Source organism: Panthera leo, chromosome A1 (assembly GCF_018350215.1).
Source record: "Panthera leo isolate Ple1 chromosome A1, P.leo_Ple1_pat1.1, whole genome shotgun sequence".
Classification (NCBI taxonomy): domain Eukaryota; kingdom Metazoa; phylum Chordata; class Mammalia; order Carnivora; family Felidae; genus Panthera; species Panthera leo.
This window is the reverse complement of record NC_056679.1, coordinates 28,152,848-28,179,069: the sequence shown is the minus strand read 5'-3', so window position 1 is coordinate 28,179,069 and position 26,222 is coordinate 28,152,848. Positions and strand designations below refer to the sequence as shown.

Below are 26,222 nucleotides of genomic sequence, written 5' to 3'. Positions count from 1 at the left end.
AACAAAGAACGGGGGTGCTGGCTGGCTCAGTCAGGGGAGTATGCAACTCTTCATCTCAGGGTTGTGAGTTTGAGCCCCATGCTGGGTGTAGAGATTACTTAAAAATAAAATCTTTAAAAAAAAGAACGAAGCACTGATACATGCTGCAACATGAATACCTCTGAAAACATTATGCCTAGTGAAAGAAGCTTGACATAAAAAGCCACATACTATATGATTACATTTATATAAAATGCCCAGAGTAGTCAAGTCCCGAGAGAACATAGGTGAGTGGTTTCCAGGGTCTGAGGATGTGGGGAGTGGGGGGGCAAGGAAAATGACTACTAACAGGTATGGGGTGTTTTTTGTAAAGTAATAAAAAATGTTCTAAATTTGATGGTAGTGATCATTGCACAACTTTGTGTATATACTACAAACAGCCAAATTATGCACTTACTTAAAAGGTGAATTTCGTGGTATGTGAATTATATCTCAGTGAAATATTAAAGTAGATAAATCCATAACATGTTTGATTCTGGAAAAAGACCTCCACGTCTAGAGGTTATATTTCTATTCAAACCTGAAACCATGAGATGACCTTTCTGGCTAAAGCTGTAAATATGCCTGACCTTAAAACATTTTAGAAAATATTATCCTTTTCTGTGGCTGGAGCCTGATTCTTCACCTGTCTAAAGTGTGCTTCTTTTCTTACCAAAATAGTGGCTTTGTCCATTTATTTACTTATGTGGACATAAAAGAAACTGGCATAACTAAGTCTGCCGTGGCATATTCAAAACTATGAAAATAAATGACAGAATAAAATTCATTTTGATTATTTAATAACCAGCTAAACTTTGTAGCTGAAATAATGAATAATTATCTTCTAAGAAGAACACACTGTTGAGGAAAGGAATATTGGCTTAAAAAAAGGACTTTTTTCCTAATTTCCTAGTGGTTCTCAATTCCAGGACATACTTTTCTTCACTATTCTTTCCTTTTTGTTTGTTTATTCCCTTAGGCCCTTGTTATTTTTCTTCTTTGCAGAGTTTAATGCTTCTAGCCTCAGTTTTGGGTTGGGTAGGTCATAAAATTGATTAGCTTTGAATATCGTAACTACTTAGTAGAAAGCTAACTACTTGTTGAAATAAATTTGAGGTTTTACATATTTAGAGGTAAGATAAATGCTTCACTTTTTTACGTTCAATACTGCTCTTAAATACCTGTGCTTAATATTTTCATACTTACCGTTGATACCAACACTGGGATTTCACTTAGTATATCTGTTAATACTTTTAATTGAATATTATTATCTATGCTTTGAGCGTATGGAAGTAGTAACACCGTGACATTCTTGCTAATTCAGCCTTTATTGCAAATTCCTTACAGATTTACTGCCTTATTTGCTATAACATAGGAGGTAATATTTACTTGTTGAAGTATAGAATCACTAGAATGGTAAATGAGAAACTGTCACAAAGAGACTCTTATCTGAGTCTTCATCAGCTGCATTTTTTATGACAACATATGGATCCTGGTTGTAATCACCAATGTTATAGTTTTTGGTTTTGAATAATGAGAAGATTAGACACCGAAAATCATGCTTTGGGGGCAAGGTATCTGAGATTAAGCCTGAAAACAATGCACTGGCTCTTTCTTTATCCTTTTTCTTAACATGTGATCCTGTATGTATTTATTTTTCTGTCCAGGTTTAAGAGCAGGATTAGCTGCCTCAATTGCTGGGAGTTCTATTATCAACAAAATGTTACTGGCAAATATTGATCCTTTTGGTGCAACGCCATTTATTGACCCAGATCCAGATTCCGTGTAAGGAAATACTTTTGTAAATATCTCGTTTTGACTTTTCTTGTTTCTACTTTATACGAACGGTAAAATTGTCAATGCGTTACAAGAAATATGCTTTCCCATATTAAAAGGGTCATCAGGGGTGCCTGGGTGGCTCAGTCAGTTAAGTGTCCGACTTCGGCTCAGGTTATGATCTCGTGGTTCACAAGTTCGAGCCCCGTGTCAGGCTCTGTGCTGACAGCTCGGAGCCTGGAGCCTGTTTCATATCCTGTGTCTCCCTCTCTCTCTCTCTGAGCCTCTCCCCATTCATGCTCTTTCTCTCTCTCTGTCTCAAAACATAAATAAACGTTAAAAAAAAAAAAGGGGGTCATCAGAAAATTACAAAAGTTGATAATGATGAGTACATTGATGCATTTGAAACACAGTTGTTTTCAGGATCTGTTCTCGAGGTAGCTCCTGTCTAGCCCATTTCCCTATGGCAAAATGAGGCATACCTGTATTCACTTTTCTCTGGAATATTGTATTATTTATTTCAGGAAGCATCTGGCCCACATTGATCTCTTCCCTTCTTAAAAGTACAGGTGTTTTTTTGTTTGTTTTTTGTTTTGGGGTTTTTTTTGGCAGTTCAGTATGAACTTTTACTTCTGCATATAATTTTTCTCTTGTTACATCTCATTTCTCTAATGACACTCCTCAAAGATGTCACCATATTTTTTTAATTGAAATTCATGTTAGTTAACATATAGTTTGTCCATTGATAAGAGTACAGCCGATGAGACTTTCTAATGATCAAGAAAGGAGGATTGGCACCTGACTGCAAGACCCTCCCACTTATGTATGTAGTAAAGGGTTCACGTAGGAAGTAAAAGAACCAAGGTTTTATTACAAGTTTTAGAAAAGCGTTACTATGATTCTGTCTCTGCTTGGCCCCCTATCCCTTTTACCACATGTACCAAAAATTACACATATGTACTGGGGTTGTACACATGGCATATGAACAGGAAATAATTCCTGCTAAGTTTTACCCTCTTCTGTAAGGAATGGAAACAAATGGTTTTAAGTGCTGCTTTGTGTGCAAGTTGTAATTGTTATGAATCTGAAATTGACTCTTATGTACTTTTCCATATTATCACAGAGATGGATATTCAGAAAAATGTGTCATGAACAATTACTTTGGGATTGGATTAGACGCAAAAATTTCATTAGAATTTAATAATAAGAGAGAAGAACACCCTGAAAAATGCAGGTAATTTTGGGTAATAGTTATAATGTTATTACAGGAAGGCAATTTCACTTTAATTTCATTTATTACCTCTTTTGCTTGCTCTGCCTTTAAAGATGAATAAATAACAGCTATTGAAATGTCTGCCAATATTTATTTTCAGGAGCCGAACTAAAAATTTGATGTGGTATGGAGTCCTCGGAACCCGGGAGTTATTACAAAGGTCGTATAAGAATTTAGAACAGAGAGTTCAACTTGAGGTAAGTTCATCTTGAAGTAAAGATATTTCATGTTATCTTACTTAGAAAAATAATTTCATTTGGGCAACTCAATTGGCTTCAATTCCTCTTTGAGTGTTTAAACACTCAGTGGAAGTGATTACCAACCTTATACTAAAGGAGGGCTAGACCCTGGATATGACCAATACACTTATCATTATCATTGGCTCCTGAAATTTGGATGCTACTGTGGAGTCTTGGTGCCCCGTGAGAAGGTGCAGCCATGAGAGTGCATTTATAGGAGAGCGTTTGTAACAAATTCTCACAGATTTTCTCATTTAAGTTTATAAATCTTGACCCAATTCTATGATGGCCTGATGTTTCAGAAATCCCTGAAAAAAACATTTGTAGTAAATAGACTCTTTTAATTCAAATGTATATTCGTTCCAATTATTTCTAACAATAGTTAGTAAACTAAAAAGAGATCTTGAGCATTTAAATTTTTCAGTAGTTTTTACTAATTTACATGGGAAACTAAGGACAGCAAAAGTTATTTAATCTCCTCCAATAAGAGGAGAAAGATGGTTGGAGACATGGTTCTGAAAAGTCTACTAACTTCTGTGACTTTTATTTTCTTTCACCCTTGATCCAGGATTCATAGTTTATGCCAATATGCATGTCTTTCTTTCTTGTGTCTTTTTATAGCCAGATATTTTAAATTAAGGTATAGCCTACGTACAGAGAAGTATGTAGATTAAACAGAGTGTTATTATTTTAGGTGTTATCTTAATACTGGAATGAGCACTGGCTCATTCATTATCAACTAAATGTTTTAGTAAAGATAAACCCGTTATGCCTTCCACCCTAGAACATAACCACATGATCAGCTAGTTTGATTTATCACCGCTTATAAAATTAAGATGGATGTGGGGTGCCTGGGTGGCTCAGTCGGTTAAGGGTCTGACTTCAACTCAGGTCATGATCTCGTGATTCCTGAGTTCGAGCCTGCCTGGCGTCGGGCTCTGTGCTGACAGCTCAGAGCCTGGAGCCTGCTTTGGATTCTGTGTCTCCCTCTCTCTGCCCCTCCCCTGCTCATGCTCTGTCTCCCTCTCTCAAAAATAAATACACATTAAAAAATATATTTAAAAATTAAGATGGGTGTTACTGGCATTTTTTCCATTTCCTTTAAGTTAGTGATATGATTTGAACAGCTGTTCTAAAGCACACAGAGCTACCTGTTCAATTTATTGGATTCAGAAAAAGTTCATTATTCTACTAAATACGCAATGTGTGTTCATTTTAAGAAATACACATTGAGGGGCGCCTGGGTGGCGCAGTCGGTTAAGCGTCCGACTTCAGCCAGGTCACGATCTCGCGGTCCGTGAGTTCGAGCCCCGCGTCAGGCTCTGGGCTGATGGCTCGGAGCCTGGAGCCTGTTTCCGATTCTGTGTCTCCCTCTCTCTCTGCCCCTCCCCCGTTCATGCTCTGTCTCTCTCTGTCCCAAAAATAAATTAAAAAAAAAAATGTTGAAAAAAAAAGAAATACACATTGAGCACCTGCTGTGTACCATGATTGGCCCTTTGGATAGAGTATAGACCTTTGAATGTGTTTTTATGAAAAAGAAAAGAAGGTGTAAAAAATACCTATAGGAGTACCATCAAGCATAAAATGTTCTCAGTTATTTAAAATGGTTGAATATGGATTGGAATTGGATTTTCATTTGTTCTAAGGAGTGGAGATGATTTTGATTGGGTATTAAAAGGCAATATTATAAAGTTACGTTAATTATCTTTTATTGCAGGAATTATTTAATGACAATATAGCCCCTATTTTAAGAATGACATCTGCAAGCTCTTCTTTTTTAAGGTGAAGGATTGAGAATTGACTTACATGTCATGTATAATTACTCACCAGCCATATGATATTTGTTTCCTGTTTCAGTGGTAATTTAGTTTTCATTTTTGTTATTAATTAGAAGACACAGTAAGTATAAGATACTTCCTGACGTGCACAGTTTTTCTCTCCCTGGCTTTGGTTTTGGCTACTGGAGAAACTCACCCGGAGTTTTGGCCAGCCACTGTTAGTGACAGAGTGCCAGCACAGTGGCAGGAGTTCTGAGAGGGGCTAGATGGGGTGGCTAGGACCCAGACGCCCTCACTCAGCTTGCTTTCAAAAGGATGCTTATAATAAGCACAAAGATGACCATAATACAAGTGAAAATGTAAGTGACTTGAAAAAAAAGAAAAGTACAGCCTGATCTGGGCAGAAAAGTTAATATTTTTAAGGTTCATTTTCTGTAACAACTATAGTAATTTACACCTTAAATTTTTTTTAGTTAAAAAAATAAGATAAAGGTAATGTGTAGGAATATGTTTCTAGGAGAGCAAACATTACCAACACACTTCCCGCCATCACCCTTTGTCTTTGGCATTCTAGTGGCTCCCCAACTAGTGGTTTTGCTCTTTTTCTCTAACTTCTAAGCTTTTTACCTTACAGTGTGATGGGCAGTATATCCCTCTCCCCAGTCTGCAAGGAATAGCAGTGTTGAACATTCCCAGCTATGCCGGAGGCACCAACTTTTGGGGTGGAACTAAAGAAGATGATGTAAGTATTTCCTTGCGCCTTCTAGATCTAGAGGCTGCCCGTATTCCTTGGTTCATGGCCCCTTCCAACGTCTCCAAAGCCAACAAAGGCAGGTTGAGTCTCACAGTGCATCATTCTGATCTCCCCTCCTGCCCTTCTCTTCCACTTTGAATGACTTTTGTGATTACATTGGACCCACTGCATCATCCAGGGTAATCTCCCCTTCTCAAGGTTCCCCCTGTAATCACATCTGTAAAGTCTCTTTGGCCATGTAAAGTAACATTCACTACTTCTGCAGATTTGAACATGGACATTTTTGGGGTAGAAAGGGAGACGTTATTCTGCCTGCCAAAATACCTTTCTGTATTTTTAACTCTACATCTATGTGGCTATTATTTTTATTTTTAGAAATGTTAACAGGGCTCATTTGGCTGTTAACATTTAGGTCTATGTTTGTCGTCCTTTTAGGCTTTCCTGTCAAAAGAGAAAAAAACACAACTTAACAATGTAATGCATATAATAATGTAAATAATGTAACAACTATAAAATTTACATTATCTGTGAACTTTTTGTCAGCCTGTAACTACTCTTCCACTCTTAAATATCTTAAAGGGAAGAAATCAAGGAGATAAAGGTAAATAAAGCTAATGACTCCTCCTAGGTAATCAGACAGTGTTCTGAGAGCTTCACATTCATTACTGACAATCACGATTTTTATCTAAATTTTACCAGTGAAGAAACTGACACAAAGTTCACACAGGAAGTAGCACAGACAGGATTTAAAACCATGCAGTCTCAATCTACTCCTGAAATAATTGTTGCACTATATGTTAACTAACTTGGATGTAAATTAAAAAAATAAAATTAAAATTAATAAATTAATTAAAAAAATAAAACCACGCAGTCTGCTAACAAAAATGATAAGAAATCAGGGTACCTGGGTGGCTCAGTCAGTTAGGCCTCTGACTTCAACTCAGGTCATGATCTCACGGTTTGTGAGCTCGAGCCCCATGTCAGGCTCTGTGCTGACAGCTCAGAGCCTGGAGCCTGCTTGGGATTTTGTGTCTCCCTCTGTCTCTATCCCCTGCTCATGCTCTGTCTCTCAAAAATAAATAAACATTGAAAAAAAATTTTTTTAATGACAAGAAATCATCAATGTTTGCAAATTCATGCCCTGATATTTTCAGTTTTAATTTAGATACTGCTTTATGCTGAATAATTTTTTTTCCGAGGCATAATTGTTTATCATATAGTCAAAGAGAGAATAAAGGGGACAAAGTAAGACAGCCAGAATTTAAATTGTTTGATTAAATTGATTTTGTGGGAATGCATTTAACATCAAAACAAAGTAAGCCTGCATCATTTTTATCCTCTGAGGTGTCTGTTACCATCTTCTCAAATGCCCTAAAAAGTTGTCATATTAATATATAAAGCACATTATACATATTGCTTGTAAACATTGAAGGATTTCCCTTAGAACATGCCAGGTAAACTGGGTATTTTAGGTTTCCTGAAATTACATGCATCATTTTATCAAGACATCTGAGTTATGTGTGAACAGATATTTGATGCATTTTATGCCAAGATGGATTATTTAAAATTTTTTAATGTTTATTTTATTTTTGAGAGAGAGAGAGAAACCGAGCATGAGCAGGGGAGGGGCAGAGCAAGAGGGAGACCCAGAATCCGAAGCAGGCTCCAAGCTCTGAGCTGTCAGCACAGAGCCCTACATGGAGCTCGAAGTCACAAATGGGGAGATCATGACCTGAGCCAAAGTCAGATGCTCAACCAACTGAGCCACCCAGGTCCCCCCAAGATGGATTATTTAGAATAGAATAGTTCGCTGGTTTAAAGAGTGCTTTATGAAGGGCATGAACATTTTATCCATGTGAGTTTTAAATCTTTTGTATTAAGTTTGTTTACATTAAATCATCTACAGTGGGGTTTTTTTTTGGGGGGGGGTGGTCCTTGGACTATCATTTCCTATTAAAATTGACTTACTTTCCTGCTTACTATTTCTGTAGGTTTTACTATGTATATTGCAGACTTTACATTGCTGATGTGCCACTTCATCGAAACCTTAACCTCATCAGGGAAAATGTAATATAGGTTTTCTTTTCAGATATTTGCTGCACCATCATTTGATGACAAGATCCTGGAAGTCGTTGCAATATTTGATAGCATGCAAATGGCAGTTTCCAGGGTCATTAAACTGCAGCATCATCGAATAGCCCAGGTTGGTTTTCTCTGATCAGACCTGACCTCACTACTCAGGCCACTGGGGAAGCTATTCCAAATGACTCTTACGCTGTCTGTTCATCTATAAAATATGAACTTTCTTGTCGTGTCAGTTGTTACTGTGCCGTGGTAAGTGGAAAAATAGACATTCCATTCCACGGAATAGACAAAAAGTCAAGCTTGAATGCCGATTGTCGGTTTCTCAGGATGATTTGTTCTCTAAAATGACTTGTTTTATTTCAGTGCCGTACGGTAAAAATCACTATATTTGGTGATGAGGGAGTCCCAGTGCAGGTAGATGGCGAAGCATGGGTTCAGCCTCCAGGGATTATCAAAATCGTGCACAAAAACAGAGCTCAGATGCTAACAAGGGACAGGGTATGTAAAAAAAATATTCTTCTAGATTTTTATCAAGAGTTTTAAAAAATATTCAATTGTTATGAAAAATAGAAACCACGGAAAAATATTTAAATTGTCTCTTAAATCTGACAAGTCATTGTAGTTTTAAATATCAACATTTAATTTTTTAAAAAAGTTAACAGACTATATTTTTATTGTTTCTTTTAGGTTTACAGAGAAATTGATCAGAAAATACTGAGAATTCTAAATCTGTTCCCATATACCTCCTTACCTCACGGACATATTGTCCCTTATTATTAACATGTTGTATTAATGTGGTACATTTATTACAGTTGATGAGCCAATATTGATAATTATTAACTAAAGTTCATAGTTTACTCTTCATGCTGTACGTTTTATAGTTTTTGATAAATCTGTAATCACTTGTATCTACCATTATAGTATCCTACAGGATAGTTTCACTATCCTAAAAATTCCCTGTCATCCACCACTCCCTCCCTTACCTCAACCCTTGGCAACCATCTACCTTTTTACTGCCTCCACAGTTTTGCCTTTTCCAGAATACATGTTTTAATTAAGGTTACACCCATAACAGATAAGACTGCCAACACCCATCTTATCCGTTATGCATGTAAAGATTGAAGCATAAATTGAAGCTGTCTTTTTAAAAACTTTCAGTGATACACTCATTGTCATTGATCACATTACATATTTGTTCTGATAACACTGGAAAACTTTAAGATACCTTTTTTGTATCTTATGATTTCTTTAATGAGGCTTTAGATTAGGAAAACAGCAATAGTTTCAAAGTCATTCCTGTAACATCTAAATACACACTTATTTGGGTCTCAGAGCTTCAAACTAACAATTCCTTGCAATATTGATTATAAATAGGCTTTTGAAAGCACTCTAAAATCTTGGGAAGATAAACAGAAGTGTGATTCCGGTAAACCAGTTCTTCGAACCCATTTGTACATCCAGCATGCCGTTGACTTGGCAACAGAGGAGGTATCCCAGATGCAGCTATGCTCCCAGGCGGCAGAGGAGCTCATCACTAGGTATGGTGGGCCTGCCGGCTGTGGGCGGGGAGAACTCTAGCCTTGGCAAATGTGCTTTTTTACTTTTGATACATAATTTCAGTTGTTCAGGGGTATCTAAGAGAGATGCATTTACTCCCCTTCCTCATTCGCTGCCTCATTCATGCCTCCTTAAGGACTGCGCTCCTTCATTAGACCCCCGCCAGCACGTACAGGTGCACACCCTGTGTTCTCTGTCGAACAGACCTTGGACTTCCTGAACCCCAGTGGGGAGCTTGCCTAATGTTACCTAACACACAATGCTCTTTCTGTTATTGTTTATTTCCCCAGTTTTACACAATCTTTACACTATACTACTTACTGATATGTTACCTTGTAATTATTAAATGGTTATGGAATGTAGAAAGAAATACAGACATTAATCCTGCTTGCAAGGAGGTTTGGAGGTGTGGGGGTGGGAAGAGTCTGAGAATCGGTTTCCAAAAGACATATCCGGAGATTGGGAGACAGCACGGAAATTAATTTTAGTAGACAAAAAGGGAAAAGATTAAACAAACAAGCAAAAACCCAAGTTCCATGAATGTAGAACAGATATAAATCACTATGAGCAGGAGTAAACTTCAATGGAGGAAGGGGGGTGATGGGCAACCATGGACAAGTTTCTTACCACCTCTTCACCTAAATCTTCTCTACCAAATGGGGATAATAAGAGCTAACTTTGCACGTCTTTGTGAAGGTTTAATGAGACCCACCATGTCTTGTCGCATCATGTCTGGCCGATTTAGTGTTCGGGTAGTGGTAGCTATTATATTCTTCCCACACTTCATCTGGTCACTGATAAAAATCTTGAAAAAGAAAAGAAGGAAAGCAAAGCTCTTTAAATATTTGTTAGAAACCTAGAATGTACTAGAAGTTGGAGATATAAGAGAAAAGATATGCCTTCCTCCCTATAGCTGGAGACCAACATTCAGAATTAGAATAAAGTATAACTGAAAGATACTAAGTAGCTTAGAAGCAAGGTAAAGGAAAATGAATAGGCAGCTATATGCACAGAACTGCATTATTGTACCTCCCAGCTTCTTATTCACAGAGAGATTAGTTTTAGGGTACTACAAACAACTTCTGTGGACTCCACGTTACAATGGGGTTGTTTTTCTTTCTTTTCCAGGTTGGTGAGGGATAAGTGACAAATAAAATCACTTATATACACAAGATATACATGTCATAATTTGATATATGTATACATTGTAAAATAACTACCATAATCAAGCTAATTAACATATGATGGAAAACAATATGGTGGTTTTTCAAAAAATCAAAAATAGAGCTACAGCATTTTCTTGAAACCAAAATATACTTCCTATATTATCTCCCTTGAAACCAAATATACTTCCTATATTAACTTCCTGTCAACTAACCAAATAACCTTATCAAAAAAAGGGAAGTGAAGGTTGGCCAGACTTGCTTTTGGTCAACCTAGTTTGGTTCCCCATATACTCCCTAGTCTGTTTGTTTAATTTTGTAAAAGATGAAAATCAGCCTCACTCATCTATTTTCAAAACTTATTCATTTAATATTCAGCAAATAATTTTGAGTCTTTGCTACATGCCAACCTCCATATTAAGCTCTAGGGATGACAAAATGGCTGTGTTTGGTCCCTCTTCTTAATTTGCTGGCAGGGTAGTAGGGAAAAGTGTGGCCAAAGGACTTACAAGACTCACAGTGGGGCGCTGTGGATGAACAAAGGAGGCCACAAAAGTAAGGGAGGGCTGCCTAGAAGAAGTGATCTCCCAGCCAAGTCTTGGGTGGAGAGTAAGAGAAGGAGCATTCTAAACATGGGAACAAGCCTGGGCAGAGGCCCAGAGGAGTGTGAGTGCATAGTATTTTTAGGAAATCTCAGGAAACCAGGGTGGCATGGTATACGTGAGAGAGTGGGATATGTGGATGGAGAGGTGAAGAAGAGCCAAGTCTTCATCAGAATGTTTCTGGAAGCAATGTGGAGCATTGTCTGCAAGACAGCAAAGCAGGGGCAGGGTGAACACTCTTGGAATGGTCCTGATAGGAAACAGCTGATTGAGGTAATAGAGATGGAAAGAAGAGAGACTTAAGATAGATTAGGATCTAAAATTGCTAAATGGCCTGAATTATGAGACAGGGCGACTCTAAGGTTTCTACCAAATGGCTGGATGGATTATGGAGCCTTTCAAGGAACCATAGGATTCAGGAGGAAAAGGAGATTTGAGAGGGAAAATGACAGGGTCTATGTTGGACTTACAGAATTTAAACTACATTGGAAATTTCTAGATTTAGTAGGCAGTCGAAGTATTCATCTGAAATCGATTTACCTCTTTTCCTTTGTTTGAAAGTTAGAATAACTTTTACCCACCTCTGTCCTTCTGATAAATGTCCCATTCTTCATCATTTCTCAAGATTATTGGTAGCAGTACTGAGATGACATTTGCAAATTCCTTTGTGCCTTGGATATCAATTGTATCATCTTTAAGATTTAAACTCTTTTCCTTTCCTTTTGGTTCAACCATACAGGACTAGTCTCTTCTCTTGTGTGTAGCTCGTTCTCCTTGAAGATGCCAGAAACAAAGGATTTGAATAGTTTGGCTGTCTTGCTTATCTGCAAACTTTCCATCATTTTCTAGCAATTGGTGGAACTTTTCCTGCTTTCTCTTCTTTGGCCTGAGTGCCCTCCAGGATCCTGTCTGTTCAGGACATTCTTGAAGGTTGAGATTCTAGAGGACTGTGGCACAACAGGCTTTGGAACTGATGGACATAGATTCAAATCCTAGCTCTATTACTTAATTAGCTTTGTATGCGTACTGAATCTCTCCAAGCCTCAAGGTCTCCGTCTATAAAGTAGAGAAAATTCATCACAGCTACCTTTTAAGTTGTGAATATTAAATTAGATAATGTCTGTAAAGAACTTTAGCAGTAGATGACAAATACAGCAATGTTCTTCCCTTAATCCATTCTATTTCTTTCTAGTCGAAGCTTCAATGAATAAAAGATTAAGTTTCTGCTCCCGACATTTGGGACCTGTCTCACTTTACAATGATACTTCAAAATGAAGTGTTCTTACATTTTGTTCTTCCAAATAGCACTTCAGTATGCTTATCTGTGATGCTCAGCCTAATTCTTCCTATTAAGATTTTTGGTTTAGTATTCTTTGTTGCAATGGGGTTTGAAGTTTTTAAATTTACCCTTTGTTATTCATAATTGAGCACTCATTAAAAAAATTTCCATAATGACTTTTTATTATTATTATTATTATTATTATTATTATTACTTGCCTTAGTGTACCACTTCTGCACTTGAGAAAAATCAGCAGTGCTCAAAGTTTTTTTGGTTCGTCTGCTTTACTTTTGCTTACAGGATCTGTGACGCAGCCACCATCCATTGTCTTTTGGAACAAGAACTGGCCCACGCTGTGAATGCGTGTTCCCACGCACTGAATAAAGCCAACCCGCGGTTCCCAGAGGTGAGGAGCTCATGGTAAATTCTTATTCTACGGATTGTTTGGTATTACACATGTATTTCGATGCTATAAAATGTGCCACGCCCTTTGAAAAACATTATACACCTATAATAGTGTCTGCCAGAAGCTTATGGTAAATTTGTGCCCATATTTTTCCTGATTTTTCTTTTCCTGCCATTTTTCCATTCCTGCTCTTAAATTCTCTTCTTCCCACCCCCCCCCCCCCCGCCCCACACACACACACACACACACACACTTCACTCTCAGTCATCTGTCACCTTGCCATCTTCCTTCCACTCTTTCTGTTCGGGCTGCTACCATTCCTCCTTGTCTTCTCTTTTACCTTCTCCCCTACACCTTGATGTGGGCACAGGTAGATACTATGTATTTTATTAGCGATGTTTATTCATTGTTGAAGTTGTACACAGAAGCTATTCTCACTTCATTTTGTTCTACTAAACTGGTAATGTTTAATGTAGAGACTACAATTTTTTAACTTCTGTAAACTTTTTAATGTACACATTAATAGTGAATAAAAGGGATACAATATAACTCTCTTGAAATGTGATACACAGTACAAGACTGTAGGGTACAGAAAACGGATATAGCATCATTTTATTCCTTTTAATTATTGGATGGAAGTCACCTAAATTAATAGATAAGTGCTAAAAAAGCAATCTGGTTGGAACTTCTGAGAGTCAAAGTCAGTGGATAGAACTGACTATGATCTGATAATGCCCCTTTAAGGCATCGTTTCCTTTGACTTAACTTTTTTGTGGGAATATGTGTATGTTGTTGGGAGCAGGCACACGTTTGTATGTAGGAGATATGGTCCTGAGTGTATCAGTACAGTCAGAGCATTTGTTTGGTTCTGTTCTAAAGGTCAGAAGAAGTAATCATACTAACAAACATGAGTGTGAAGTTATTCAATGACAATACAAATTTGGTAGGTTTTTAAAAACATTTGTGATGTGAATTTCTTGGAAGAATAAAATTTAAGGTATTTGCTGATGATTGAATCCCAATTTAATACAGAACTACTTGTCTTTGATGTGTTGTTGTGTTTTTTTTCTAGAGTCTTACGAGAGACACTGCCACTGAAATAGCCATCAATGTGAAGGCACTGTATAATGAAACAGAATCTTTACTAGTTGGCAGGGTTCCTTTGGTAAGGAGGAAACGACTGATAACACAAGAATGATGATCAATGTATGGGCCTCCCTTTCAGTCAGGAGCATGCACTCATCAGATTCTAAGGCAGGATCAGCCTTCTGGCCTCCATCCTTACAGCTTTCTCTGTACCTAGCTTTTGCCTTCAGGAAAGGACATGGCTAAACCAGGGAGTAATGATTCAGGCTAACAGGAGGAGAAGTTTCCCCTCGCATATGCCATCATGTTTTTATGCGGTTCTACTGTCCCCAGTCAGCTTTGATAGATTTGAAACATGATATTTTGAAATGTGATTGGTATGATTTTTAGATTTGCTTAAAGGGCAACCCTTTCTAGACTGGATGTTTCAAGAACTAAATTCAAGAACTAGCCATATCCCTAGATTAACTCAGAGTGGTCCTGGAAATCAAGTTTAGGGCAGGTGTGAATCTAACCACAGTCCATGGACCTCAAGCATAAGTGCTACAGTGCAACTGTTCCACGGACATCCTGTTTGGTTTGCCCAGAGTCTGACCGGTCAGCCTTTCTTCTCTCCCCTTTTTCAAATGTTCTAGAATATTGGGTCTTCTCGTCACCTAGTGTTCACTTGTGGGTTTTCACACGTGCTGTCCTAACTGTGTAGAAAGCCTAAATGTGTTAGCTGTTTTTAACTTCCTTGTAACAATTCTGATTAACTGATCGGTGGTGATCTTAAAACATTTCTCTTGACTAATATTATCTCTTGCTTTGGAAAATATACACCTAAATAAAAGTGGTAGTAAAAGTCATAGTATCTGGCCTAGTGGGAAAATGGGAGGTGTGTCACAGGCTAGCTAGCTAACTAAGTGACTGTGGTTGGAATTTCTGTTTGCTTGGGGTCCAGAAGAGCGTCCTTGGAGCATCTTCTGCTCTGAGAAGAGTGAATATATAAAGGTTGAATGGTGTCCACTGCTCTTACCCACCTCCAGAGAAAGCTGAAATATAAGTTCCTTGGGTCACAGGTGGCTGCTGATGCTTTGGCTGTGAAGAAAAACTTTTAGGAGGAAACATTGGGTATCTTTTATGATAAAACCAATGGAACATTTTGCCAATTCTTGGAACTTCTGTCATTAACCGGAGTCTTTTTGCTGCTTTTCTAAAATGTGTCCAGTGAAATCCAATGAGCTGTGACTTTGGTCCCAAGTTTAGGTGAAGGACATGTATTTTTTGCCTTATTTGAAACATGATTAAGATCACTTATGATTGACGAGAACTAGAAGCATAAGTTATTCTGTATTTTAGCTCTCTACTCTGAAAGTACCCTCTGAGTGTTAGTTGGTTAATATTTATTAATTATATTATGTTAATATAGAAGGACCACCCACGCAGACTTTTAATCATTTCAGTCTGCTTCTGTCATTGTCAAATGTGGGTGTTTGGTTTAAAATGTATACCAGTGAGTTTTTCCATAACCTTTGATAACATTGATGTGAAAATACAGTCACTTATATTCGAGATCTACTAAGGTTCGCACTTCATTTTGCTTCTTGAATAAATGTGTAATACCATTTTATCAATTTTATAAGGCATATATTCTTAGACTCAAAGGAAAATGGTGAATTTTACATGACAAGCTGGAGAATCTCCAAATTTTTATTAACTACTAGAAATGATAGATACCTTGAATAACTGGAGGGTGGGGGGGAAGAATGACCATAATAAATAACAGTAACATTTTCTCTGAACTTTAAGTGTAAAATTCTGCAAGGCTATATGTAGATACTCTACAATTTTAAAGTGGTTTATGGAAGTATTGATTAGCTGGAATAGACCTTAGAAATAATCTTTATACTATTTTAGGAAGAAACTAAGACTCTTAAAATCAGCCAGGCTTCCTTTGGTTGCATAGTAACAAGTAACTAGAATGTAGTCACCTCCCTTCCCGACCTACACATAACAGTGTTTATTTCACCTTTACCATTGAATTTCTACATGCTTTTTAATAACTGTTTCAAATAAGTGGGTAATAGGTGACTGGTTAAATTCTCTATAAAGTTTCCAAAACCCCTTCCAGATTTCAAACCATTTAGCTTTTGCCCTTATTTTGACAACAGCTTTTTGTCATAAATTTTTCTGAGATTCATGGGTACCCCCCCCCCCACTTAAACTTATTCTTCTATTTCTCCAGGAGATTTCTGTACCAGCCAGTTCTTATTATGTGACATGTTTTTGACCAGGTTTTAAAATAGCATTATTTGGTTACGTAGTGACCTATGGAAATCAGAAGGATTTCTGCCGCAAATAAGTAGAATAGTGAGATTAGTTACCAGAATGCAGCAGAATGGATGGATGGATGCATGGTTTGGAAGGGAGGGAGAGGAAAGAATTTACATAGGAAACAAACAAACAAAAAAAAACCAACAACACTACCCAAAGTGATACTTTTTTTTTCTGTGACATTATTAAAGTCACACTGACTACTTATATTGTCTTTGGGAAGTACGGATAAATCAATTCAGATTTTTTTTTTTAAATGAGCTCAATATAAAATAATGTGTTCTCTTTTCTATATTCCTTTATATTACCAACAACAATAACCTAGCCTAGTAAGAGTTGAGGATATCTGCTATAAAAATAAAATATGTTTATTCTGTTTGAGATTGGTCACTGAGACTTGTTTTATTTTGTTTTGTTTTTTAACCTGCTGGTAAATAGCACTTAGAATCCCCACATGAAGAGCGGGTATCTAATGCCTTACATTCTGTGGAGGTGGAGTTGCAGAAGTTAACAGAGATTCCTTGGCTTTATTATATCTTACATCCAAACGAAGATGAGGTATGTAAAATCTGGCCTGTTTCTTTGTAAGTGTAGACTTTCTGACAATAGAATTTGAAATCATCTTTTGAAAAAGGGACATTCCAGGGAAAACGAATTCTGGACGCTACTTTCAAATGTGCTGTTCTTGAACAAGCAAGAAAAGGCTTTTCTATGAACAGAGGTATCTTCGGGGAATCAGTACATCTTCGGTAGTACATAACATTGTACACTTTTATTTTAAGAAGTGTTTTGCATTTATTCCTGCATTGTCATTTCAGCAGTGTTTTGCATTTATTCCTGCATTGTCTGTAATATCAGAGTGAGTTGTTCTTCTCTTAACGTCCTGAGAAAATTCTCTTCTTGCTCGACCCGAACAGGAACCCCCCATGGATTGCACCAAGAGAAACAGCAGAAGCACAGTATTTCGTATAGTGCCAAAATTTAAAAAGGAAAAGGTTCAGAAACAGAAGACAGGTTCACAGCCTGGTAGGTGATCCACACTGGAAGGGAAAGTATTACATTATGGAAAAAATAACTTATTAAAGCAGTGTCACCAAGGTGATGAAAATGTTCTGGAACTATTAGTGGTGACCATTGCACATTACAAATGTACTAAATGCTGCTGAATTGTGTACCATAAACTGGCTAAAATGGAGAGTTTTGTGTTCATTTTACCATAATAAAGTAAATCATATTATACCCAAGCAAAGTCCAAAAACCAGTAAGAGCCTGTAGTTATGATGCACACAAGAAAACGAGGTTTGCTTGTACTCTCTTCAGTGGACATCAGTGCATCTGTTTAGATGGTCCTTTGTCTTGCTTAACAATTCAAGGCATCAGTGGATAACTTGTTTCTCGTCAGAGTTCAAAATCGAGATTTTCATAAATGAAATATAGAAACTTGCTAAATATATCTTTTAACTTGCTAAATATATCTTCTACCTAAAGTTACCTGTTCTTTTTCTCCTGTTTCGAAGACTTACTACACCATTTCATTCCTTCAGTAATGACAATCTACTGTGACGTTTGCATTCTCAAGCGAAGATTAAACTCTGCCTTTGATGTTGTTTGTCTGGTTCCCTTTCCACCTTCCCCTAGAAATTAACGTTAATGCTGCACTGGTGCTAAAACACCTTCAAGTTCTGTGTATGGGACAGTAGGTGCCTTTCATAATCAAGTCATTTTATAATTCTTCCGAGTTAGCTAACTCCTTTTAAAAAGTGATACATGACCTTATTTTTGACAATCGTAGAGCAGCTATTGAAGGGCATTTTAAAACCAAATAGGGCAAATAAATAAACTTTAATTCAGCTAAGCAACGTTGAATAAAATGTATACAACCATGATTGTCTACATTGGAAAATAACAATCCAACGAATCTTAGAAGCATTGACGGCTTTTAGAGGACATTAAAATGATCTAACAACATGTTTGGTGCTGTAATTATCAATAATTATAATTATAAATAGTAATAGAATCAATAAAGGTGATACTTGAAGACAGCAAGACCCAAAACAGAAGTTTGTGTAAAATTCAGTACCCTGTTTCAGATTTCATATTTTAATTAGCACTTGTAGCTACTTAAATTAAATTAGTGCCATATATGGTCTTAAAGAAATCATCAGAGCTTATTTTGATCTTGTACTATTTATCCTAATCATGAGAAATACATTTTTTATTCCTATTGTGTAGTTTGGGTGCCCAGCAGTGAATGTTTTTGCCTAGTCAGACCTTTGTGTTGATTGATGGTCTGTAACCTGCATGGGGAACAACGAAATTGGAGTTTTGTTGAAACAACACCTTTAACCTTTCCCTTTGCTAGCACTGCCCGCTGTACTCTGTTTTGCATCTTCTTTGGCCAACCTTTGCTTTGTAATGCATTGAGCATGTAGAAATTAAGGGGGTTTTGCTCTTAACTTTGGTAGTTCAAAAATGGGGCACAGAGGAAGTTGCTGCTTGGCTGGATCTGCTCAGTTTGGGAGAGTACAAAGAAATCTTCATCCGTCATGACATCAGAGGGGCTGAACTTTTGCATCTGGAAAGGCGAGATCTTAAGGTATTTCCTTTGTGCTACTCTTCTGCTTTTGAAAATTTCCTGGCAAAACAGAATCCTTTATCCTGCACCTCTTTTGTTATGTGCTTCTAGCTTGGCTTATGTTATGCAAATGTGCAGTAATCTAATATGCATTGTCCTGTGGTTGGAGTTCCTCTGCTTTTTAAACAAGAATGTCAGCAATATTTTCCTATCAAAAATCATTCTCTGATTATTGTAGCTAAAGCTTAGCATGAAGTTAGTAATTTTCCTCTGCATCCATTCATATGGCTGTTCCTGTGCTAATATTTCCAAATGGCTCATGTTTCCATCAGCTCACTTTATTGAGTCGGCATGAAAGGTGGTAATTGTTGCTGAAGACGACTTAAAAATCTAACCAAAGGTTAACAACTAAAAATCAATTCAAAATACCAGTAACGAAGTCTTCCTAATATATGGAACTAAATAAGGGACTCACAGCAGTGGCTACTTAGAGTCCTATGATTTTGTTGTGTTTCTGATTGCCCTTTCAGAAGTCACGTGAACAACTAGACCAATAAATTCAAATGCCCTTTCCATGATTTACTGTTAAAATTGTATTATGCTCAAAAATAAATGTATTATTTTCTTTAGTAAATGAAGTAAAAATTATGCTTTACTCTTGCTGGAATGCAGCTTAGAGCCCCTTTGTCATTTATGACCAGAAAGAATATCATTAATTAGCGGTAAGCAGTGGTTCTCTTGGATTTTTCGGGTGGAGACTGCCAGTGGCCAAAGTAGAGTATTCTCTCTTAAGGTTGGGAGTAGAATTTTGTCATCTTATATTTTCTTACCAAACGCTGCCATTTTAAAATTCCAAGATTGAGTAATAAGAAAATGACAAAGCCTTTGATATATTTTGGAGTGATGCTTTTCCAGTAGGCCAGATTCTGATTCTCATGGAATTATGGTACAGTAAATTCCTAACAAATTTGTGAACTGTTGTGCCTTTATCTATAAATACGTTAGCAGAGATCTTTGAACAACGTATGGGTAATCTGTAGGATTTTATAAAGCAGTCATACAGTTTTAGCACATTAAAAGTGGACACCATTTATATGTAAATGTTTTTAACCAGAATAATAATAAAGAAGTAGATTAATTAATTATCACAGTTGAGAGTCCCAAATCTGGAAAAAAGCAAAATATACAGTGCTAAAGTTCATAGAGTAAGTTGGCTTCAAAACGTGGAATGAGTGCACAAAAAAATAAATGTAAGGCATCATTGTATCTAAGGATAGCTTCTCATATCCTTGGCAGGCAGCAATATTTATTGACTAGCTACTGATTGATATACTATGCCAGTCTCTCTTTACATTTCATTTGCCATGAGTAAGCGTATATTAAAGGAAAAGACTGTGTATGTATATATAAATATATCTCTGTATGTTATATATATATGTATATGCACCTATAAGCATACAAATAGACACACACATACACAGTGAGCAAAGCAAATATTTGCAGAATGAAGAAACAAAGCTCATACGTATGCAAAGTAAAAGTTAGAGTGATAGGACTTGGCTAGAAAAAAGTAAGAGTCAAAAGGAAATGGTTAAGAATTATTTTAGTAAATTTTCTCTTTAGCTTTTCATGGGACTTTTTGTTCTACTTTGTTTTTATTATTTTTTAAATTTTTTTTTAATGTTTATTCATTTTTGAGAGACAGTGCATGAGTGGGGAGGGGCAGAAAGTGAGGGAGACACAGAATCTGAAGCAGGCTCCAGGCTCTGAGCTGTCAGCACAGAGCCCAACGCGGGGCTCGAAGTCACAGACCGTGAGGTCATGACCTGAGCTGAAGTCAGACACTTAACTGACTTGGCTACCCAAGCACCCCTACTTTGTTTTTATTTTTAATACAAACTACATTCTTTCCCTTATAACTTGTCTTTTGGAAATCTGTATTGACACTGTCCTCTTTAACTCTTTTGGTTCTAAAACACGGTCTGAGGGAATGAGAAAAGGAAAATAATTTTACGGAAAGAACCAGCTGTCGGACAAAGCCTTCATGAAGGTGGAAGATGAGCTCCCCTTGCTCTCTGGGTGTAGCTGTAAGAGGGAGCAGACTTTTTGGCATAAAGTCTACCAATGTTGGTAAAGGATTACCTACTTCCTGGGTAATCTTACCCATTTCCATTGCTTCAGGTATGGTCCATGAACATGGCAGTGGCTCACAGGGTTGGATTTCCAGCCCTGACCTCATTTGAGAGCTCTAGGATTATATCACCACCTCTACTTGAAACTTGCCTATCACACAGGGGTGTCAGTCTTCACGTATCAAAAACCAAACCTCTATTCTGCTGTCCCACTCCAGCCCTGCCCCTCCTCGCTACCCCTCCTCACCTGGCTAACTCCTGCTCAGATCTTGGCTCAAGTGTTACTTTCTTATTAGCAAGACGACTAGAGATAGCAATGTGACCCTGTAAAGGTGGGAAAGGAAAAATATTTCTAAGGTGCTTTAGCAGACAAATAAACTGATTACGTTATTTCACCTCCAGGAAGACAGTAGGCAAAAGTGAGGGACACCAAAGAAAATGGTAAAGATGCAGTGGTTTTGTTTGTGTGGTTGGTTTTTGTTTTTTTCCATTTGGAAAGTTGCATATGTGTGGCTACAAAGGTAACTGAATGTCTACAAAGTATGTTTTTGCCAAATCAGGCCTATTCATCCAAAGAAAGAAAAGACCACTAATAAAGAATATGAAAAAATAAGAAAGGTGTAACAGATGTCATGGCATAACTTTATCACAGCCTAACTCCTAGAAGACATGAGAGTATTGAACTCAAAATAAAGAAAATACAGCTAGGAGTTAGTGTAACTCTATGGAAAACATTCATCTCATTACACCAAATTGGTAATTCTGAGTAGAGTCTGCCTCTTCCAGAGAAGTTTTTATTCTCAAGAATACAATGTGCATATGGCCTGAAATAAAATATTTAATATTAAGTGTATTTATTAATCAGATAATTACGTTAACAAAGCAGAAAGAATATTTAAATATCCCTCTCAAATAAAAGAATCGAAATGCAACTGTAAATGCATTTATATCTCAAATTTAGGTAGCAGGAGCAGCTATCTTTCTTTAGGTTTTGGTCTTGCTTTTGAGTTTGCTATTTTATTTTTTTTTTAATTTTTTTTTAACGTTTATTTATTTTTGAGACAGAGAGAGACAGAGCATGAACAGGGGAGGGGCAGAGAGAGAGGGAGACACAGAATCAGAAGCAGGCTCCAGGCTCTGAGCCATCAGCCCAGAGCCCGACGCGGGGCTCGAACTCATGGACCATGAGATCGTGACCTGAGCTGAAGTCGGACGCTTAACCGACTGAGCCACCCAGGCGCCCCTTGAGTTTGCTATTTTAGCACACACTTCCTTAAGACTGGTTATGAATGACCCAGTGTTGGGGCACCTGGGTGGCTCAGTCAGCTAGGTGTCCGACTTCGGCTCAGGTCATGATCTCATAGTTCGTGAGTTCGAGCCCTCCACTGGGCTCTGTGCTGACAGTGCAGAGCCTGGAGCCTGCTTCAGATTCTGGGTCTCCCTCTCTCTCTCTGCCCCTCCCCACCCCTGCTCACACTCTGACTTTCTCTCTCTCTCAAAAATAGACACTAAAAAAAATAAAAATAAAAAAGAATGACCTGGTGTCATATGAGAAAATATTTTTCAGGGTCAGTTACATATTGTAGAAGCATGACCTAGAAATGATCTCAGGCTGGAAAAGAGTACTTGCTGTAGAAAAAGTATTTTCTAGAAAGATTCAAAATTGTCAGAAAAAAAAAAGTGTCAGTAGCATTACTGCTATAGAATTCAAAGAGCCCAGAAAGTGTGTGGAAGAGAGAGCACATGTGTGCACACACTTCAAATACTCTGATCTATTTCATTTAAAGCTTAAAAATAAATAATGCTCTTAGCCTACAAAATAGAATGGATATTTGGAATCTTTATCTTCTCAGACACATGATTTTGTGGTACCTCATAATCCTGTTTTCGATGTTACTTTGGAAGCCATCTTTTTGCTAATTTTCAAATATACCAAACCCTCTGTTTTATACAGAATTTGTTTGACTTCACCTGTTAGCAAATTGATCATATCCATTACACTTAAATTAACTATGGCGGTGGGTGATGGCGGCTGATTGGCTCAGTCGGTTTAGCGTCCGACTCTTGATTTCGGCTCAGGTCATCATGATCTCAAGTTTCATGAGTTCGAGCCCCACATCGGGCTCTGTGCTGACAGTGAGGGACCTGCTTGGGATTCTCTCTCCCTCTCTCTGTGCCCCTCCCCTGCTTGCTCTCTGTCTCTCTCTCTCTCTCTCTGTCTCTCTCAAAATAAATGAACATTTTTTTAATAAAAAAAAATAAAAGCTAATTAAACAAAAAAGAAATTACAGGGTTTGGAGGCCTTCACGCTTTCTTTTAGTTTTTCAGGTAGTGAGCATCATGGCTGTCTTGTGTGCATCTCCTTCCTTCCTGCAACAAGTATTTCTTTGCCAGGTGCCTGCTGTGTGCTGCACACTCTGGAACCATCCTCCACTTATGAAAGCTAAATATTGAATTCTTGGCTCTTTATAGAAAGACAGTTCTGTAAGAAACAAGGAGAGTTCTGAGGCAAAGGAGCCACGAGTGTTTTGAGGAAAAGCATCAACCCACAGAGAGCTATGTTTATGTAATTTTTTTATACTTCTGCATTACAAAGTAGAAAGGATATTTAAATAGACCACTCAAATCAAAGACTCTAAATGTAACTGTAAATGCATTTAAATTCCACATGTAGGTGGTGGCCACTAATATCTTTCTTTAGGATTAGGCTTTACTTTTAAGTTTACTACTTTAGGAAGGATGTGCATGGTTGCCTTAGGACTAATTGTGGATGCCCTGATGTCACATGCCACTTTTCTCAGAGATCCCAAAAGGACCTGTGTTTTAAAAAGAAGAAAAATAGGAGAAACCAATTTTGACTCTTGAAGAACTGTATTGTGTATAATTTATGATAGTGTTAACGTTTAAGAGTTTGTGTAGGATGTGATTTTTTTTTTACTGGTTGGCAATTTTTGCTTTATAAATTGACTTTTATAGTTTTTGCTTCCTAAATCATTGATTATAAACTAAACTTAATGAACTGGATGCTAATTATACTATTTGCTGGTGAAATATTTAAACCTCGGTCTTCTCTGGTCAATAAACTTCTTTCTTTTCCTTCTCTTTCTTTTTTCTTTTTCTCTTTCCACCTTTTTTCCTCTTTCTTTCTTTCTTTCTTTCTTTCTTTCTTTCTTTCTTTCTTTCTTTCAGGACCTGGGGATAACGAAAGTGGGCCATATGAAGCGAATTCTCCAGGGAATTAAAGAGCTTGGAAGGAGCACTCCCCAGTCTGAGGTGTAATCACATTGGTGCTATTCCTTGGAAGGGAAGTAATTGCTACTTAATACAAAGCTCTTGGAAGCAGTTGTCTGTTTCTGTAGTCTTCTGCCTAGAAAAGTAAGCACCACTGAGCACCTCTGTGGCTTGATATTTTGCTGTGGGTGAAAATTTTGATTTGAGGTATTAGAAAATATTTTCGTGCCAAAAAAATACATTCCACAAAGCCATTTCCTAATTGTGCAAACTTGACATGTTAAAATATGCTCATATAAGTAAGAAGGTAGGAGGAATCTGAGACAATTGCATTGTCTAAAAGATGGAAATGTTTACTTTCCTTAAACCTGGTCAGATGGAATGTTCTTACTCTGTGACTGCATAACAATATGTGGCTAAAACTCTTAGGTTTCACTATTGGAGGCATTGGCTTCTTCCTTAAAATAGTTGGTTAGGAGATTAAGATGTAAATTAAGCTGTGTTTTGAATGTTAGATGGGTATCGCCTCACTTTGCTAGCATTCAGTGGTCATAGAATATGGTTAAAACCCCTGAAATATTATGAATGAATGCAAATCTTAATGCACGACATTCCTGCCTGAATTGTCTTTCTTTTTCTTGCATGTCACATGTAATATCTTAAAACTTGGCTTCCATGTCAGTTTTAATGTAATTTAATTTATTACTGCCTAAGTACCTTTTTGTTGGTTAAAGGCACTTTTCTGTTCTTTGATGTGGGATTTTGGATAAATATTCTGTATCTGAGAATTTGTGAACACGTGTCTGTGCCATAATCAACAAAGGATGCACATTTTATGCAAGCCAATTTTATGTCACTCTATTATCAACACTAGGTATGCACAGTAGGAAAATTTTCTGGATATTTTCATAAAAGTATGTGTTCTATTGCCGAACAAAACTTGTTATAGCTTCCCAAACCAAAATTCCCACATTTTGTTCTTATTTTTGGTTTTAATTTAGTGTTTATTCAATACTCTGTTTGTATTTGTAATATAGTGGGCTGTTGACATCCAGTTTTCTGAAGGTCTCAGCTGGGATTTGTATACTGATCGTATGCTGATTGGTCACCCAGACTTATCCACTAGCTAGAGTGACTACTGACACAACTTCCCAACAAGAGATTTACATTTTTTCTTAAGGGCTTTTATCTCATCTCATTCTTATACCATTATTACTATTATCTCACCTAATTCTTATATCAGGCAGGTATTATTTGCTTGTTTCTAAACCACTCTACTTCAGTGTAGCTCTTTAGGAGTCAACATTACAATTATCAAATCTTTGAAAGCCAAAGGCATACGTGTTAAAAAGTCACCGAAATATCCTCAGACCATCTTTCTTTAGGCGTTATGTACCAAAAATTAATTGTAATATTTCAAAATCTCCTATATAAGAGAAGTAAACAGGGTATTGACCCAGTGGTAACAATTTTCATGAAGTAGCCTTCTAAGCAGGTGCTCTGTAGATACAAATACACACACATACACATAGACACATATATGTGTCTATACACATACACCGTGTTTGTATATTCATGCTTAACACACATAATCTTGAAATGTACTCTCACTGATAATTTTCTAGACAATTATTTGCCAAATGCTTAATGAGAAATATTAACGGGAAAGCACTTAAAATGAACTATTGTCAGACATAATTTAATTGTATCAAAGAAGTTTAAACATTTGACACTTTATTCTTATTTATACATTGCATATTTACTAGTAAAATCACAAAATTAAGACATCTTAAAAATAAATGAGCCTGATGGGTTCCTGACCAAATATGTCTGACTATATATCCTACCTGTCTAAGTTGTGAATAAATAGAAAATTTTCAAAGGAAATTATATCAAGTAGCATGAAAGAGTAAAAAGCCACTCACTTAGTAAGTGTATTGTTACCCTCAGCT

The 26,222-nt window shown here is 37.0% G+C and overlaps 1 protein-coding gene across 3 annotated transcripts in view; it reads left to right on the top strand.

Annotated features, from left to right (window-relative positions):
• DGKH (diacylglycerol kinase eta) overlaps nucleotides 1–24,381 on the top strand; it is a 163,343-nt gene extending 138,962 nt beyond the window's left edge. For all 3 annotated transcript variants that reach the window (XM_042926959.1, XM_042926979.1, XM_042926969.1), the window contains 13 exons: nucleotides 1,686–1,803; nucleotides 2,918–3,028; nucleotides 3,168–3,264; nucleotides 5,719–5,826; nucleotides 7,928–8,041; nucleotides 8,287–8,421; nucleotides 9,298–9,461; nucleotides 12,825–12,930; nucleotides 14,003–14,095; nucleotides 16,771–16,890; nucleotides 17,250–17,358; nucleotides 18,798–18,928; nucleotides 24,229–24,381. In XM_042926959.1, the coding sequence (XP_042782893.1) occupies nucleotides 1,686–1,803; nucleotides 2,918–3,028; nucleotides 3,168–3,264; nucleotides 5,719–5,826; nucleotides 7,928–8,041; nucleotides 8,287–8,421; nucleotides 9,298–9,461; nucleotides 12,825–12,930; nucleotides 14,003–14,095; nucleotides 16,771–16,890; nucleotides 17,250–17,358; nucleotides 18,798–18,928; nucleotides 24,229–24,318 (1,496 nt within the window). In that variant the 3' untranslated portion in view covers nucleotides 24,319–24,381. The remainder of the gene's footprint in view (nucleotides 1–1,685; nucleotides 1,804–2,917; nucleotides 3,029–3,167; nucleotides 3,265–5,718; nucleotides 5,827–7,927; nucleotides 8,042–8,286; nucleotides 8,422–9,297; nucleotides 9,462–12,824; nucleotides 12,931–14,002; nucleotides 14,096–16,770; nucleotides 16,891–17,249; nucleotides 17,359–18,797; nucleotides 18,929–24,228) is intronic.
• Nucleotides 24,382–26,222: the final 1,841 nt, after the last annotated feature.